This window comes from Bos taurus, chromosome 12, assembly GCF_002263795.3.
Source record: "Bos taurus isolate L1 Dominette 01449 registration number 42190680 breed Hereford chromosome 12, ARS-UCD2.0, whole genome shotgun sequence".
Taxonomy (NCBI): domain Eukaryota; kingdom Metazoa; phylum Chordata; class Mammalia; order Artiodactyla; family Bovidae; genus Bos; species Bos taurus.
In genome coordinates, this window is record NC_037339.1 from 16,387,821 (window position 1) to 16,404,896 (window position 17,076).

At 43.3% G+C, this 17,076-nt stretch overlaps 1 protein-coding gene across 6 annotated transcripts in view; it reads right to left on the reverse strand.

Moving 5' to 3' along the window:
* Positions 1–17,076, reverse strand: part of RUBCNL (rubicon like autophagy enhancer) — a 40,673-nt gene that overhangs the window by 17,850 nt on the left and 5,747 nt on the right. For 3 of the 6 annotated variants that reach the window (NM_001102041.2, XM_059892037.1, XM_059892038.1), the window contains 4 exon segments: positions 167–265; positions 2,367–2,577; positions 3,040–3,122; positions 6,658–7,284. In NM_001102041.2, coding sequence (NP_001095511.1) covers positions 167–265; positions 2,367–2,577; positions 3,040–3,122; positions 6,658–7,192 — 928 coding nt within the window. In that variant the 5' untranslated portion in view covers positions 7,193–7,284. 6 annotated transcript variants of the gene reach the window in all.

Genomic DNA, 17,076 nt, shown 5'->3' on the forward strand with positions numbered 1-17,076 from the left:
TGAGGGATTAATATCAAGACATCGTATTTTTTTTAATACCAGGGACACGGTCTGATTTGGGGAGGGCTTTCCCTGAATGACATCGTCATGTATCGTGCGTGATGCGTGTCATCAGGCGTGTGGGGGAGGGTGCCTCCGTCACGGCCCACGAGTTTCCAAATCTCACCTACGATAACGAAGTCATCAAAGTCACATTTGCAGTCCTCTTCCGTCACCTCAGAGAAAGTAGGTGTTTCAACCACCGGGCTGACCTGTAACACGCAACCTAGAGAAGAAAGGAAGAAGAGAAAAAGACTGTCCAACCTGCAACACCCGGCTAAATTGAAACGGAGGAATGAAAGGGCTGCGTTGACTTGAAAAGAATTTTAAAATTCAGCTGCAATAATCAGGAAGGTCAGGGGGTGAGGAGGGAGGTGGGAGGGGAGTTCAGCATGGCGGGGACACATGTATGCCTAGGACCGATTCATGTTGATGCATGGCAAAAACCATCTCAATATTGTAAAGTACTTATCCTCCAATTAGAAAGGGCAGGGAGCTATTTTTGTGTTGTCCTTATGTTCACAAGATTAAGTGAAACAGACTGATGAGTCTATTGGGGTCCATAGGAGTATTCTACTTATTTGGAAGTTTGAAAATTTCTACAATACAAAGTTTAACAAATGGAAGAGACGGGAGAAACAATATTTTGTTGTTGTCGTTCACAGTAAGGAAAGGAGTACAGGTGACATGAACATTGCACTAGGTTGAGTGTGCGTGCTCGCTCCCTCGGTCGTGTCCAACTCTTCGTGACCCCGTGGACTGCAGCCCTCCATGGGATTTCCCAGGCAAGAATAACTGGAGTAGGTATCAAACCCATGTCTCCTGTGTCTCCTGCATTGGCAGGCAGATGCTTTACCACTGAGCCACCTGGGGAGCCCACTAGGTTGAATATGTTCCCCTAAATGTCCCCTACCAGCACCTGTGAACATGACTTCATACGGAAATAAGGTCATTGTAATCAAGTTAAGCTGTGGTCATGCTGGATCAGGGTGGGTCCTAGAGCCAATGTGAGTGATGTTGTAAAAAAGACAGAAGTTTGTACACAGACACGGATACTCAGAGACCAAACATCCTGTGAACATGGAGGGATGCTCTACAAGCCAGGAGCAGCAGCAACTGCCCAGAGTCTGGAAACAGGCAGGGACCAAATTCTCCCTCAAAGCCTCTAGAAGAAACCAACCTTCCAGACAATTCCATGGCCGACCTGTGACCTCCATGATTGTGAAAGGATCCATTTGTGTCGTCTTACGCCACCCAATTTGAGTATTTTGCTACAGGACCTTCAAGACACTAATACAGATATGTTCATGCTTTCCTATCCCTAATACCAGTTTGGAGAATTAGCCTAAGAATGTCTTTACACAGAGAGACAGAAAAGTGAAAAAGGAAGGTTGTGATCACAAAGGAGTTTTTAAATCCATTTAAAGTGTTAAAATATTGAAAGCCACCTAAATGCCAAATAACTGGGGAAAGACTTTGCAAATCATGCTGTTACTTCAAGAAACACCCTCACTGAAAAACTGTGATCACAGATAAACCATTCTAGCTGGGGGATATCAGCTTCTCAGCTTTGGTTTCCTCCTGGGTTAATGGGGGCAGTTTCACCCACTTCTGTGTTTCTTACACTCTTTTGATCATGATCAGCAGTAACATACAATTTACTTTGCAACCTGGCACAGGCATAAAATATATATAACTGATAAAGTTCCAGGAAGCATCGCTCACCCCATGTGAGGCATGTGCTGATACTGTGCAGTTGTTTGCTTGCCTTTTTAATACTGTCTGGATCAAGCTGCAATTTGTTGAACTCTGCTCTACCTCATGAAGTAACCTCAATGAACACAAATGTCACAAGGGTGATACTTGATATAAGATCAATTTTTTTATCTGGGTGGTAGAAATATTTTAAATTTTTATTGAATATATTAATATTAAAAAAATTTCAGCTAGACATGAGCTTCCAGTCAACCATTCAACACATACTTATAAAGTATTTCAGGCAAAGCCCTACCTGTGGATTCCCAACATCTGTGGATACCCCAGTGCATCACGGACTCCTTGTTACCAGGATGAATGAAAGAGGACAACGTGGGGAAGGAAGCCAGTGTAAAGAAGAGGAATGCTGGGTGACAAGACAGAGGAAGGGGAAGAGCAGGATGGAGCCTAAGAAAAAGCTCGTGGATTTCACAACTGAGTGGTACATGGTGACCAATTCCAAGCCAAGTAGCAGAAATGGCAGGGATCATCAGGTTACTCCAGAAGGACAGGGTTTGACAGATGTGTGGGGAGAATACAGCAGAAAGCTTCCTCATATTTCCCCCACTCACCTTCATAGCCACTGTCAGACGAAGTGGAAGACCCAGATTCCTGCTTTACGTGGGTATAAAAGGTCCCTTCCAAGTCTGCCCGACTGTTCCCAAGTGACCTGCCGGCCTCTTCTGTACTCCAGGTCTCTGTGTGCTGCTGACTTAGAATATTACACTTCATTTTCTCCATGACTGATATAATCATATCTGCAACGTAAAAGTGGGCATTTTCCTGCAGAGGCAAAGATGATCAGTTAAAATTCTCACAAGCATAATCAACTTGGTTTTTTTTTCCCCCCAGTGAGGGTGTATTAGATTGAAACATCAAGAAGTTATATTTACGTGAAGTTAATGCATAGACATGTATTTATTTCACTGTGTTATCATAGGTCATTACATCAAGAATAGCCCATATCTTCCAGAGGTGGAAGATTTAGCCCACTGCAACCAAAAGATGATGCAAGTTGAATTTCCTGTGGTATTAAATCCTAGATTGGTGGTGTTGCAATGGGAGACATTACTCATCAATCATGGAAAATTTCCCAGCTGAGGTCAGACCCTACCAGTCAAATGTTGAAATGAAACATTTGCCATGCCTCCTCCAGTGCGGTTTACAGACTGAAATCAGAACAGGCATACTCCAAAGTGTTAACCCTCTTGGTGGTTTTAAAAAGAAGAAGGAAGCCATGTTCACCTTTTCTGCATCAACAGGAAGAACGAATGCCTCCGGTGAGAAGGAATTTGAGGAAACAGTTCTTCCGCCAACTTGAACAGCATCTGCCAATACAGCAAGTTATTAAAAATGGAGAAAAAGAAATTCAAAGTTTATCTACGAAAACAATTTTAGGGAGTGACTTTCAAATGTTGTTTAAAATATTAGCACAATTCTAGAATAAAATAGGATGACACAAGAAGAAAGACTCCTCTGATGGTAGGCCTTGTAGGTGGCAGAGGGTCATTATTTCTGTAAGAAGCTATTGAATAACTTGAGAGGAACCCTTAGAGAAGGCACGGGAGAACCATGGGAATGGAGGAGAGCAATGAGGAAAGAGGGGAAAGAGAAGAGAGTCATGGAAACTACCTACAGGAGATGGAGGGTGAGAAGGAATTGTCTGGAAGCAAGACCATAAGAATTACGGGATCCTTCCTCCAACTCACTGCAAATGACCTAAAACTTCCTGTTTACAGTAACAAAATCTATCTGAAAAAGGTCAGCACCGCTTCTCTAAAATGATCTTCCTCTAGTCAGAAACAAGAAGAAACTGCAGAGGTTATATTCGGCTGACTCATCCATTCTGCATCCTTATTAAGCCACTGCATTACTGGCAATGAACGCCACCAAGACAAAAATGAGGTCTGTCATGTGATATCTGATTGCAGCACATAAGGCAAAACATTTCTGTGACATCCATGAGCGCTGCTGTATCAACCTGATGAATCAGAACCAAGTGCTACAGATGTCTTGATGGTTTTAAAGCTCTCGGGGTGGCAAGCAGACAGGCAAGCAGGATTCCTCCAACTATTGCAGGGAAAACTGACTCCATGACGGGTCTGCTGCTTTTACTTTAACCTGTGCTTCCCCATTGCTTTGGTTCACTATCCTGTCCATACCTAATGGTCTGCCTCAGGGAACCCTGCTGCTCTGCCTGAATGTTAAACCAAAATGCCTTCTGTTTAGGACCCTGTCCTCCAGTGGATGGCTATAGGAAGGAAGAAATTAACACATTCCTTCCTGGAGGCTGGCCATTCCAGGAGGTATTTGTAAGATTAATCGTCTTTTTTTACTTTACATCCTCACTTCCCCCATCTCTGTTCTATAAAAGAACCTGGCATCCAGACCCTCATAAGATGGTTATTTTGAGACATTAGTCTACCATTTTCTGGGTCAGCCAGCTTTCTGAATAAAGTCATAGTCCTTGCCGCAATACCTCATCTCTCAGTTAATTGACCTGTTGTGTGATGAGCAGAGTGGGTTTGGACTCAGTAACATAACCCCTTCCTTGCCTCGTGTTCAAGAACTCCAGTGTTCCATTGAAGACTTTGGTCCTCTTAGCTTCAGAAGCCATCTGGGGTGGGCAAACTTTTTCTGAAAAGGACTAATTATAATAAATGTAGGACCTGAGGGCCACACAGCACCTGCTGCAATTATTACTTGGTTCTGCCATTGCCCTGAGAAAGCAGCTATAAACAAAACAAACACAGCTTTATCTATAAAATCAGAAGTCTGGTGGCATTTGGTTACAGGTCCTGGTTTGGGGACTCTGAGGATAGAGGGGGAAATGCAGAGAAAAGTCAAGCAGTGGCTTCCAGTTCCAGCTCTCTACACACCAGCCGTGCCTCTACAGTAAAATTTCCTCATCCTAGGAATTAGGATAATCATTTTATTAGGAAACCGAAGGAGCTAAGGAATGTAGAAGCACTGTAAACGTGTAGATGCTTTGCCAACAAAAGGAACTGTTTCTTACAGCCTCAGGAAATGCAGACAGGCTCAGCTGTGTTTCCTTCCCATATAATCTAAGAAAGGAAATTCCCGCTACTGCCATTTGAGATGCAGCCGATACAGGAAAATGCCTCATAATGGCAAATGCCTGTTCTGCCCATTGCTGCCCCTACACCAAAGAAAGAAAGGACCAGGTCACTCGGGACTTCTTTTCCTTAAGCCCGGGGAATGAATCCCCTCGCCAGGTTTAAGACAGGTGGCCACAAAAATTGAGTGGTTTGTTAAAGGTCCTTAGAGAGATTGCTAGGGTCACTGTCTTTGGACAAAAGGGGCTGGTGTGTTTGTTTTCTTTCTGGGGCAAAGGATAATTTTATTTACTTTTCTTTACAGATATCCTTTGATTTGGACCATTTTTTTTAAAGCCTTTATTGAATTTGTTACAATACTGCTTCTGTTTTATGTTTTGTTTTGTTTTTAAGCTGAGAGGCATGTGGGATCTTAGCTTCCTGAGCAGAGATTTAACCTGCTCCCTCTGTACTGGAAAGCGAAGTTGTAACCACTGAACCACCAGGGAAGTCCCAGAAAGGATAATTTTAAACTGCAGAACAACTTCTTGCACAGGAGCCAAAAAGTTATTTGGGGCAGGGGTACCCTAGGTCCTAAAGATCATCTGCTCTTCATAACTTGTCGTGGTGGTGGTCTGTGGGAAAGAAGACTTCCAATTTTCTCTCTTTTCTCCTCACCCTCCCGTGAGACAATCAAGTAGGAGACTAATTTCTAAGTTTTCAACCACTAAATTTGCAAGTCACTTTTTTCCTGAGAACTATCCAGGCAGGTGAGCAAAAGGAGAAAAAAGGCCTGCAATCAGACTGAGCTACTGAGCACGCACGCCATCTGACTGTGCCATACTGCTCAAATTTGGTTCTTATCTCAAAGTTAGCTCATTGAAAAGATTGTCCAGAATCTGCTTATTCTTAAATTGTATGTTAAAGATTGTCACCATCTTTGAGTTTTCAAAAGTTTCAGTAGAACAAATAAACCTCATATCTTAGAAAAGGGAGAGGACTGGTTTCTGCTAATGAGAAATAAATATACGTGCGTGTACACACACACACACACACACACACACACACACACACAGAGGCAGCTTTTAAATTGCTTTGAAATAAACTTCCTTGACTATTTGAACTAGGATTCCAACAAAAACACAAATTAATGCAAAGTGTGAATATAGTATAATTAATATTTAAAATTACCTAACCATGCCAGAAATCATAACAAGAACAGCTTAATTTATTGACTCAAGTGGCATCTGGCATGGATTACTTGGGTTTCAGAATTTTGGCATTTTAGGAATATGTGCCTGACCTTAGAGCAACGGGAGACCTGGTTTTAATTGGAAAAAAGTTTTGTCCAGTTTGGAGGAATTGTGGTTCCTGTTTTTAAACCTTACTATTTTTCTAGTCACACCCTGTCCAGGTAAATCTAACAGGTGAGGCGTGTTCCTCTCCCACATGAGCACTGGTGTGAACCGGGGCTCACTCTGTGGGGATCACCTTCCACCATCATGCTAAATGCAGAGCACTTCTGGTGCTCTCCTGCAGGGCCCATACCCATGCTCCAAGATGACAGCTGACACTGATTATTGAGTAAGTTCTCCTACAGTCTCAGGAGAAAGGGAATTCTTGACTCCATCAGTTGTGACCCTCCCAGTGGCTGGGCTAAAGAAGATATGAACTGAGCTGGTGCCCTGGCTGGTGAGCATCCTGGAAAACCGGTAGCCTTTTCCTCACGAGGAACACTCAGCCTCAGCCCCAAGCAAGAGCAGGTGTGAGATCAGACAGGAAGGGTGGAAGTCCAAACTAGAGTTACCTGCATCAGCAGAAGCTGTCAGCTGGGAAGGCTTGAAAAAAGCCCTGCCATCCTCAGGACATGGGGGACCAGACACAGTCTTGGAGCTCGTGATCAGAGATGTGTGAGGACAGCGTCTTGGAAGCCCTGCCCGCTCTTCCTTCAAGGTAACAGAGGAGTCACTGCCATTGCCAGCTGTGCCCCAGGCAGAGGAGCTGCCCAGAGAGTCTGTGGTGCCCTTCGGCAGTGATGTCTCCACCACGGAGTCACCAAGAGACAAGGGTGAAGTGCCCAAGGGAGATTTGGTGTTGGACGCAGTGTGGCTCTCTCTGTTCCCCACTGCGAGCACCTGGGGGGATGCATCCTGCAGCTGTTGCTGCGCACACGGAGGGTTAATCCAGGCAGCTCTGTGCCTTGTGAACCTGATGTCTGAGGGGCAGAAGGGGTGCTCAGTGTCCAGGAGGCTGGGCAAGCCATCAGTGTTGCCTGGGTCATCGCTGACCCCTTCCCAGGGGTCCACAGGTGAGTCCTGCCGGCCCGAAGACTGTGACACCATCTTCAGGGCTCAGGGCTAGTGTGAATTCCCCTGTGCTGTTGGACTGGACCTTGAACTCACCACATGGTGAGTTGGAGGGCTGGAGAGCTTATCTGCAATGAGTGAGAAACATTTACCATAAACAAGGGCTCAGTCATATTTTTTTAACTCCACATTCTTATGAGGAAGCAAAGAAACTTCATGTTTCAACAGAGTCTGGATTTTTCCCTATACAACACAGTAAATTCCACTTAGATTTACAAGTAAAATATTAATAAATAAGTTTGCCATAAAACTAGCAGCAAATGTAAGGGATATGACACTGAGATAGGAAAGGGGTTTCAAAGCATAAAAATAATTCTTTTCATGCAAGGATAAAGCCGTATAAGGATACTGCTGATAAAAAACTAAAACAACAGCAAAATGTAAAACATCCCATGCATTATTTCAAAATTAAATGTCAAACCCAAAATGGGAATGCTGCCTAGGAGTAAAGACATGTTTTTGTAGGTTTTTAAATTATTATTATTGGGGTATAATTGCTTTACAATGTTGTGTTAGTATCTGCTGTACAAAAGAAGTGAATCAGCTCTAAGTATACCTATATCCCCTCCCTCTTGGATATTCCTCCCAACCCCCACCCCACCCTTCTGGGTCATCACAGAGCACTGAGCTGAGCTGCCTGCTTAACAGTAGGTTCCCACTAGCTAGCTATTTTACATATGGTAGTATATTTATGTTTCTTCTTTTTATTTAGTTTGTGGTCGTATTTCAACAAAGTGGACCCATGGCATGTGAAACCGAGAACAACCAACAGCACTAAAAACTTGGTTTTGTGTAACTTTACACGAGCTTATGAAACTTACTTAGATTATAAAAGCAATAAAAATTCATGATTTGCTTACAATATCTAAAGAACACACTGTGATCTAGATGCTGTCTTTTTAAAACGGTCCACTCGCTTTTTAGCTCCATTTTTAGCATTAGTAAATTAGGCAATGATTACAATGTTGAGAGCGACACAGATGAGAAGCACTCGTCACTAATTACAGCCCAGCACGTGTGTCTTCCTAACACTCTCCCACTGTCCCTCACATTGTAAAGCTGAGCCTTCAACAGTCACTGTGAGATTGGCAAGGGGAAGGTTTAGCAATGAAGGTGTCTGCTTGGACACTGAGCCTAAATGAAGGGTGAAGTCCATGGGTACAGTTCAATGAGCCGAGGCTCTGGTCCTCATAAAGTTCCAGGGCTTTAAACGTCATCTTTATGTATACAGGTGACTCCCACATAGATCTGTATTCCTGACCTCCCCTGACCTCCCCTGAACTCCAGACGAGTGTATCCTACTGCTTATTTGACATTTGTCTAGGGGCATCACACCTGATATATCCAAAGAAACACCGATTTCTGCACTGCCCCCCCACCCCGCCCCTCCAGCCAAATCTGCTCCTTCCTGGTTTTCCCCATCTCAGGAAACATACCCCTGCCCCAGTTGCTGAAGTCTCAAATCTAGGAGTCATCATGACCCTATCTTCCAGAGCTCTCCATCTTTAACCCACCAGCAAGCTTATTCCTGAACTTCCCCGGTAGCTCAGAGGTAAAGAATCTGCCTGCTGATGCAGGAGAGGCAGGAGACTTAGGTCCGATCTCTGGGTGGGGAAGATCCCTGGAGGAGGAAATGGCAACCCAATCTGGTATTCTTGTCTAGGAAATCCCAAGGACAAAGGATCCTGGCAGGTTACAGTCCATGGAGTCACAGAGAGTCAGACGTGACTGAGCACAACAACAACGAGCTTACATCTATAGCTGCCACCTAGTCTAAGGCACCATTTTTCCAGTGGTCTCCCTGATTCTTCTCTCACCTGCTTATAATCAAGTTATTCAGAGATATCTTTTATAAATCTAAATCAATCCCCTGTCTGACCCTGTCAACTACACATCGGCACTTGCCGTCTACCTCTACAAGGATTAAACGAGACGCTGAAGCTACTGATTTTCAACACTCCCTGAAGGGGTTCAGGGTGGAGAGCAGAAAGGAGGCACCCTGTGCTCCGGGGGCGAGCAGGACCGGCAGGATAGGTCTCCAGATAGTTAGATGTTTTCAGGAGCTGATTTTATGATCCAACTCGTATATCTCCTCGTATCTAGAAAAGCCCTAAAATCCTTCCTGGTGATGACTACTCATGACTAGCAGAAAGCATCACGAAGACTAGCAGAAAACTTTTGGGAAAATATGTGCTTGATTGCATATACTCTCGCAATACTAAAATCACATATATACTGACCTTCCCCCGCCTCCTTGGAGCAGTTTCTCAGAGCTATCAGAGGTGCTGTCTCCCAGGCGAGACCCCTCATTTTGCCTCAAATAAAACTTAACTCACAGGCTTCCCTGGTGGCTCAGTAGTAAAGAATCCGCCTGCCAATGCAGGAGACACAAGTTCGATCCCTGGACTGGGAAGATCCCACCTGCTGACGAGCAACTAAGCCTGTGCACCACAACCACTGAGCCAGTGCTCTACAGCCCAGGAACTCAACTACTGAGCCCATGAGCTGCAACTAGAGAAAAGCCTGTGCAGCAACAAAGACCCAGCACAGCTAAAAAATATATAAATGAAAATTATATAATTATAAATCACATCAATACTTATATTAATAATTATAAATTATATTAATATAAATAAAATTATATAAAATAAAACTTAACTTGTAACTCTCACGTATATTTTTTAAAGTTGACAACTCCCACCTCCGTCATAGCTTCCCATTAAATCTTGAATAAAATCCAAAATCCTTACCTTGTTCTCCACGCACGACACAACCCTGTCCTGCAGACTTCTCTGGCCTGTCCACCCTCTGTCAGTCCCAGCTATGAAGCAAGCTCTTGACTCCCACAAGCTCTTGTTCAGCTTCTGTTCCAGTCCCTCTGCGTGGACGGCTCTCCCCTCAAATGACCACACATCTGACACCTTCCTGTCTTATATACTCCTGGGTTTATGAATGACTTCCTCAAAGAAGTCTTTCCTAACCACCACACAGTTCCCTGGTTACACCTTATCACACCACTTTGCTTAATCTTCAGCACAGCAGCTGTCACTTCCTGCTGCTTACTGTCATCCTCGTCTACCTCTCCACCCCCGACTAGAAGCTCCAGGAAAGCAGGGGCCTTGTCTCAGAGTGGCCGATGGGGGCTCAGTAAGAGCTACAGACTGAGTGAACAAATCCACCAAAATGAAAACAGAGTTACAGGCTAGAGAAAAGACTTCTGTGATTGATACAACTGCTGTAGTATCATGGCAGACCTTCTCATCAGAGATGAGAGTGAGTCCCTGTTTCCTAAAGATATGAAATTTTTCTCACCCAATGCTTACAAATAGACCCAAAAAGGCAATGTGAAAATCGTTCTAAAAATCTTTGGGTTTTCTTGATTTGGGGGTCTTCCATTCTAGGTCACAGCTTTTGGAGTGATGCAGGAGACAGTGTTGTTCAGTCACTAAGTCGTGTCCGACTCTTTGTGACCCCATGGACTGTAATCCACCAGGCTCCTCTGTCCATAGCATTTCCCAGGCAAGAATACTGGAATGGCTCGCCATTTCCTTCTCCAGGAGATCTTTCCAGACCAGGAATCAAACCTATGTCTCCTGCATTGGGAGACAGATTCTTTACCACTGAGCTACCAAGGAAGACTGATGCAGGAGACAGACAGACAGACATATATGTGTGTGTGTGTGTGTGTGTGTGTGTACACCAACTCAATGGACATGAGTTTGCATAAACTCCGGGAGTTGGTGATGGACAGGGAGGCCTGGCGTCCTGCAGTCCATGGATTCACAAAGAGTCAGACACAGCTGAGCGACTGGACTGAACTGAATGTGTATATATATGCCATCCTGAGAACACAATCTCCAGATCATCAGTCACAAAATATCACAGGATTTGGCGATAAACTGCCAGCTGTCACTATCTGAAGTGTTTCATCTTCCTTCTCCTGAGCTCAAATCCCACCTGTGCCCCAATTTCTGTCACACATCTTTTCCTCTCCAGTAATTTCAAGTTATAATTACAAAAAAAAAAAAAAAGCCAACCCATGACTATGGTTTTATAAAATGCCCCAAACATATAAGTCTAGAGTAAAAAGTGAGGCCTTCTCATCACACCAAGCCCCACCAACCCCAATTCTTTCCCAGAAATAACACTGTTAACCATTTTATTCCTTCCAGATCTTCTATGAATTAACATACATATGTCAGATCAGAAGATTTGTCATGTTTTCTTTTTTATACACACGTGATCACATGGGACATATGCTGAATATACTTTCTTTTTCTCTCAATAATATGTCTTGAGGGCACATACTCTTTTTTTTTTAAACTATCTTACCACTTTTAGGGTATAAATGTATCATAATTTCTTAGTCATATTCCTATTAATGAAAATTTATCTTCAGTTTTTTACTATAATAAAATATACAGCAATGAACATCTTCACATAGCTTTTGTTGATTTTCTTTTATTATATCTTTTCTTCTACTACTTCTAATTTTAGTTCTCAGCCCATGGCCTGTGATAATCTTACTACTTCCAAAAGAATGGAGCTATGTAAGTCATGTTTTATTCTCATATTTCTACATATCATATTTAGTTTTCTGTGATAGATGATTACAGCTGAGAAATCATATGGTAAGTAATAGTGTGATCCCTGTGTTTTTATAAACAGATTAAAGTTAATAATTCAAAGAGAATGATGTTAATTATGAGCCTCTCAGATATGGAAACAACTGCACTGAGCAAAAACAGACTTTCTTATAAAAAGTAATTTTCAGAAGCAGGTGCTTGTTCTACTTCCTTCTAGAAAAATGTTCTTGTTTCACACAAAGAGCCCACAGATCTTGGCTGTGCCAGGTTATAAAATAAGAACTTTTTAGAGCGGGAATAGAACCACAGAAATTCAAGCTATATCTAAGGTCACAGCTGGGTAGTGGCAGAGAAAGGATGGCAAGCCAGGCTGAACACTCATTAAGAAGCAGGAGTTTCCCTGAGAGGCACTTGAACACAGAGGGTACAGCAATGATTGGAAACAAAGTCCAGTTCCTGGTGAGAAGATATCGTCTCTATCTCTTGATCTTTGGGGCAACAGATGATTCATGAGCTATCAAGAAATTGTTGCTGGTTATGTTGCTTATTGCCACACTGGTTACAAACTGTAATTCAACTAAACAGATATTTATTGAGCATATACTACATGACTGGCATTGTTTTTGTTTTGGTAGCACGGGGGGGTAACAGTGGTGACTAAGATAAGCTTCCTGCCTTCCAGTAGCCTACATTCTGCCAGAGAGGGGACAGGGACTAAGCACATACGTTGATACATCACAGGTACTGACTGGCAGTAGATCATCTGAATCTAAGGAATGATTGGCATCTTCTCAAAGTCCTTCCCACTGTCATAAATGAGCTCCTTTGGATCAGAGATGCTTATGTGCAAAGATAAAAATCAATCTCCAACCACATATTAAAGGAAGAGAAATTTAGCTGCAAAGCTTACTGTCATTGCTACTGGGATTTTCCTTTTGAGAGTAAACACAGGCCAGATTACTAGTTAACACATGGGCAGCAGCAAAGGCCCTAGACACAGGAGAGATTCCAGGACTTCCCAACACATGGGCAGCAGCAAAGGCCCTAGACAAAGGAGAGACTCCAGGACTTCCCCCACCCACCCTAAGTCATTCTGGAAGGTCCCTGTGCACTGGACTCAGTGGTCCCACTGAGAATGACTGGGGTACAACATCCACTCCAAAGATGCAACCTTTGCAAAAGGGGAAGATGACTCATTGTGAGCCACCATGACCTCTAGAGTGGCCCCCCAAAGCCCAGTAGATCACAGTATTAGTCGCTCAGTTGTGTCCGACTCTCTCTGATCCCACGGACTGTAGCCCACCAGGTTCCTCTGTCCATGGGATTCTCCAGGCAAGAATGTGAAGTGCGTTGCCATTCCCTTCAAGAGGGGATCTTCCCAACCCAGTATCGAACCCAGGTCTTCTGCATTGCAAGCAGATTCTTTACCATCTGAGTCACCAGGGAGGCCCAAGCAGCCAGCGTTTTGATGGTAGATAAACACCTTTAGCAGCCAATACCCCTAACAATCTTAAAGATACTCGATGAATAGGTAAAGTACGTCAGGTTTAGGATCTGGGGTTTTCTCTGCCTCAGCATTAACTAGTGCCTGAACACATCGCTGGGAGCATCAGAGTAAAGGCTCAGCTTAAATGTTATCTTCTCAGATCGGCCTCCCTGGTTACCCTATAAATAATGGCAACTGCCCATCCCTAATAGCTCCTCTCCCCCTTGGCAACTCTATTTTTTTCCTCCTTACTCCTCACCACTAATCATCATTTTGTTTAACCTCAATGACTAACACCCACTCGAATGTAAAATCTTTGAGGGCTCTTTTTATTTATTTATTTGGCTGCACTGGGTTTTAGTTGCAGCATGTAGGATCTTTGACCTTTGTTGGGGAGTGTAGGACCTAGTTCCCTGACCAGGGATTAAACCCGGGCCCCTTGCATTGGGAATGCAGTCTTAGCCACTAGGGAAGTCCCCAGGTTTTGGGGTTTTTTTGTTTTAATTGGAGAAGCATTGCTTTACAATGCTGTGTTAGTTTCTGCTGTACAATGAAGTGAATCAGTGATGTAATTTTTATTTTGATCACTGCTCTGCCCCTGGTATCTAGAACAGGGGCACATAATAGATAGGTGCCCAACAAATACATTGAGTGTATGAATAAAAGAATGAACAAACTCACCAATAGTACCTAAGCATGGTTATATTGGCTATTTCTGTTGCCTAAGAAAGGAATCCAAGAACAGGCATCACCCTGTAGAAGAAACTGGAGATCACGACCTAAAACGGCTGCCAACAATTTCCTTAGAACAGAGGATGTTAGAGAAGAGAAATCGCACACAAGAGTTGAGCGTGAAAGGTCACATTCATTCTTTGCAGCTTTGTGGTGTCTTAGTGAGCATGCCCAGTAAGAGACAGAAGCAACCAGAGACTGAAACGATCTTGAGCCATGCCACGTGAGCCCTTTGGTTAAGACAGTTCCCCAGAACCTCTTCCCATCTCTCTGTATCCACTTCCCTTTGTGTTTTGACTTTAAACAAAGGCTCATATCCCTCCAGGACATCTGCAGACTCCAGCAATCACAGCTCACCCAGAAATCATCAAGATGCCCACTAAGGAGACTTCGCAGCTTCCATGTCAGGGGCTGGGAATCGGAGTCAACTGCAGTTTGCAGACAGCTGTACCTTCCCTGCGCATGTGCTGCACACTGTGCTCTCAAGAGAACAGCGCAGGGAGCAAGCAGTACCAGCCTGCAGAGGTGGCTGGTGGCACCACCTGACTCCTCTCTGGGCAGCTTAACCTTGGCAGTGACCCTTACTCGTGAAGGTCATTTGTCAGAAGAACACAGAGGAAGGACAGAAAGCAGGGTGGGGTGGGAAGGGGAAGACCCAGCCAGGGCAGAGGTCAAGGAACCCCAGATATTTGCCTAAGAAGACTTCAGGGTTGCCCAAGATGCACAAATGACTGACTTCCGCTGTGGTCACTGCATATGTCACACTTAACACTCTCATTCTGCACAGTGAAAAGTTATGACGTTTCAGGTGTTCTTAGGCCAGTCTGGGAACTGAAGTGCAGCCCATCAAGGGACTCACCCAAAGTCTATTAGCAATCAGCAGAACAAAAATAAAAGTCCGACACCTGATGCAAAGCTCCTTCCCCTGGTAGTTACGTGTTCCATGTGGGCTGAAAGTAGCAGGATATTTTCAATTTCCTTAGCAAAGTAATTTTAAGAATTTCCCCATCAGATGTGTCACAAGCATGGGATTAAGAACCACACCGCTGCATATATTTGATCCCATGCCTTTAGAACAGTTGTCCCCAGAATTTTATATGACTTCCTATTTGATATGACTATTTACTTATAAATCTTACATATGCATAGATATTCTGATACATTGTGTAACTATAAGGCATTGTTGAAACAGATCCAAGAGCATAGCATTTTGTTCTTGCTTTCCAATGACTCATCTTGTACCCTAAAGGTACATAACTTCCCCTTTAGGGGCCACTGCTCAAGTAATGCTTTACTCAAAATCTTATATACAAAAGTCAATAACAAAAAAGACTTATACATGAATATAATTAGATAACTAAATAAGACTTAGAAAAATATTAATATAAAAGTTTACCCAAAGTAAGGCTAGGTACCTGTACTTGAAAAATGGCTAGATTCCCATGTTTGGGCCAAATATTGGGTTGGAAAAATCCAGATGAACTTTTTGGCCAGTTCAATAAAGTGGGGAGCCATATTAGACAACAGTTTGAGAGTTCTTCAAAAGGTTCAACACACAGTTACATGAGCAAGCAATCCCATTCCTGGCTACATGTCCCAGAGAAACAAAAGTATATGTTAACATAAAAACTCCCATGTAAATATTCTTAAATTGAGATATATTTCAGTTTAAGGGTACAGCATAATGATTTCATTTACATACATCATGAAGCCATTATCACAGTAAGTTTAGTGAACATCCATCCTCTCATAAAGTCATAAAAGTAAAGAAAGAGAAAGAAATATTTTTCCTCGTGAAGAGAACGCTCAGGGTTCACCCTCTTGACGACATTCACACATAACACACAGCAGTGTTACGTATATTCATCCTGTTGTACATTCCAACTCTAGTACTTATTTATCTTAGAGCTGGAAGTCTGTACCTTCGACGGCTTTTATCCAGGTGTCCCTCCCCGCTCCCTCCACTGTCATCACTGGCAACCAAATGTCTGATCTCCTCTTTTAAAATTTGTTTTTGGAGTATAGTTGACCTCCTACACTGTAATAGTTCCTGTTACACAACACAGTGATTTGTTATTTCTATACACACATGAGTGTTAGCGGCAGCGTTGTTCAGAACAGTTAAAAAGTAGAAACAACCCAAATGTCCATCGATCAATAAATAAAGGATGCTACTCTGGCCACCTGATGTGAAGAGCCAATTCACTGGAAGAGACCCTGATGCTAGGAAAGATTGAGGGCAGGAGGAGAAGGGGGACGACAGAGGATGAGATGGTTGGATGGCATCACCAACTCAATGAACGTGAGTTTGACCAAACACCAGGAGATGGTGAAGGAAAAGGAAGCCTGGCATGCTGTAGTTCATGGGGTCGCAAAGAGTTGAACACAACACAGCAACTGGACAGACAGACAGCCATACAGTGTAACATCGTTCAGCCATAGTAAGAAGGGAAGTACCAATACATGCTACAATATGACTGAGCCCTGAAAACATCCTACTAAGTGAAAGAACTCATTGACAAAAAATAGTTATTTCTTTATGAATGAATGAAATTGTCCAGAATAGGCAAACCCATAGAGACAGAAAGTACATTAGCAGTTCCTTTGGGGGATGGGAAGATAGGGGCGACAGGTAAAAATATCTTTCTGAGGTTCTAAATGTTTTCAAATCAACTATGGTAATGCTGTCACATATCTGTGAAGACAGGAAAACCACTGGATTGTACACTTCCAATGGGTGAATTTATGCGATGTCAATTCTATCTGCATCTCAATAATGCTGTTGAAAAAATGAAATGGGCCAAGGCCATCTCCCTTCCAAAAGGTCTAGAAAGACTAGAGATGCTGTTAGTCTGTGGACCACGGGCATCCAAGGAGCATGAGCTGAGAGTCAGGCTGAGAACGGTGGAGCTGAAAGGTGAAAGGGGAAATAGAGACTAGACAAAGGGAGCAGGAATAAATATGCCGAAAGTAAGTATGGAGAAGGGAGAGAGCAAGAAGTAAGAATGCCACGACTGAACCTTGCAGGAAAACCCCCAAGGGCCGGTAACGACACC